Source organism: Sphaeroforma arctica (genome assembly GCF_001186125.1).
Source record: "Sphaeroforma arctica JP610 unplaced genomic scaffold supercont1.7125, whole genome shotgun sequence".
In the NCBI taxonomy this organism is placed as follows: domain Eukaryota; class Ichthyosporea; order Ichthyophonida; genus Sphaeroforma; species Sphaeroforma arctica.
The window spans coordinates 1-1,499 of record NW_014033433.1 but is presented as its reverse complement, the minus strand read 5'-3'; the positions used below and the strand labels follow the sequence as shown (position 1 = coordinate 1,499).

General features: G+C 36.8%; 1 protein-coding gene across 1 annotated transcript; it reads right to left on the bottom strand.

Annotated features, from left to right (window-relative positions):
• Positions 1-308: 308 nt before the first annotated feature.
• SARC_15978 (hypothetical protein) lies at positions 309-1,154 on the bottom strand (the record flags this gene model as incomplete). The annotated part of the gene is made up of 2 exons (XM_014289908.1): positions 309-404; positions 1,060-1,154. Coding segments are annotated over 2 exons (191 nt in total), but the record flags the coding sequence as incomplete, so codon positions are not given.
• Between the last annotated feature and the right edge of the window lie 345 nt (positions 1,155-1,499).

Sequence of the window (1,499 nt, the reverse complement as noted above, 5' to 3'; positions counted from 1 at the left end):
ACACGCACACACACACACACACACACACAAACACACACGTGTACATACATCACACAGACACAGACACACACACACACACACACAAACACACACGTGTACATACATCACACAGACACAGACACACACACACACACACACACACACAAACACACACGTGTACATACATCACACAGACACAGACACACACGTGTACATACATCACACAGACACAGACACACACGTGTACATACATCACACAGACACAGACACACATGTGTGTGTACATCCATCGTTTATGAGTGTGATAGATTTACGCCAACATGTCATACCACAGCCATGTTCATCTGTATAATCTCTTGCGATCTCCGTTTCGTATCAGCTCTCATAGTCTCAATTGACGCATTGATATCAACGAGAGACACAACCTGTGAGTAACCATGATGAGGATACAACCACCATCAATACCACACACACAACAGCAACAACACACCAGCTCACTGGAGTGTGGTTCACTCCGTATGCATGCACACGCATATATATATATATATATATATATATAGAAAATAAATATAAATATATAAATATATCCAGACAAAATAAAATAGCAGCCTATATGCTCACAAAAATATAATGCATTTAACTTTTGAAAAAGTATATACATATATATATATATACAAATACAAAACGCTAGTCAAGTATAATGCTAATCAGATGAATGAAGAGTGCCTTGGAATGGCAGTTAGTTGTAACATGCGAAGACATATATTGCATGTGCTAATACCCAACCTGTACACTCTTATCCATCCCTACATAACTGGTGTGCGATTGTCACATCTCCTGCCAATTCTATCGCAAACACTTACAATATATGTATGCGTATATGTGTATATGTTACACTTGTATGTGTACATATGTATATGTAAATATAAATGTATATTTCAATATGTAGATGTAAGTATTTATATGTATACGTATACTTGTATCATTATGTATATGTATATGTGGATATATATATATATATGTATATGTATACTTATTGGTATTTACATTGTTATATGTGTGTAGGGTGCCTATACCTACCTGCAAAGGCATCCCATTGAATTCTGAGGCGGTGATGTACTCCTTGAGATCTTCGATCTTTGCTGTCAGCTCTGCGACATTGTACTGCGCACGCACTACAAACGCATCGCATGAGCAGAAGATTAGCAAACACAACTGAGACGGTTTTGGGTTCAGAGTTTTAGGGTTTAGATGGTTTTGGGTTTATAGTTTTAGGGTGTAGGGTTGGATGTGATGAGGGATTGGGGGGAATGATCTATAATCAATTGTATCAACATTTGGACACGTGAACAAACTCAAACCCAAACACACATACACACACGACCACATCATCAACGAACACAAATACACAAAGACACACACATATAGGCATATATATATACATACACAAACACACACATATATATACATATACATATATAATTGTATACATAAATACAATATTTACACACACACACACA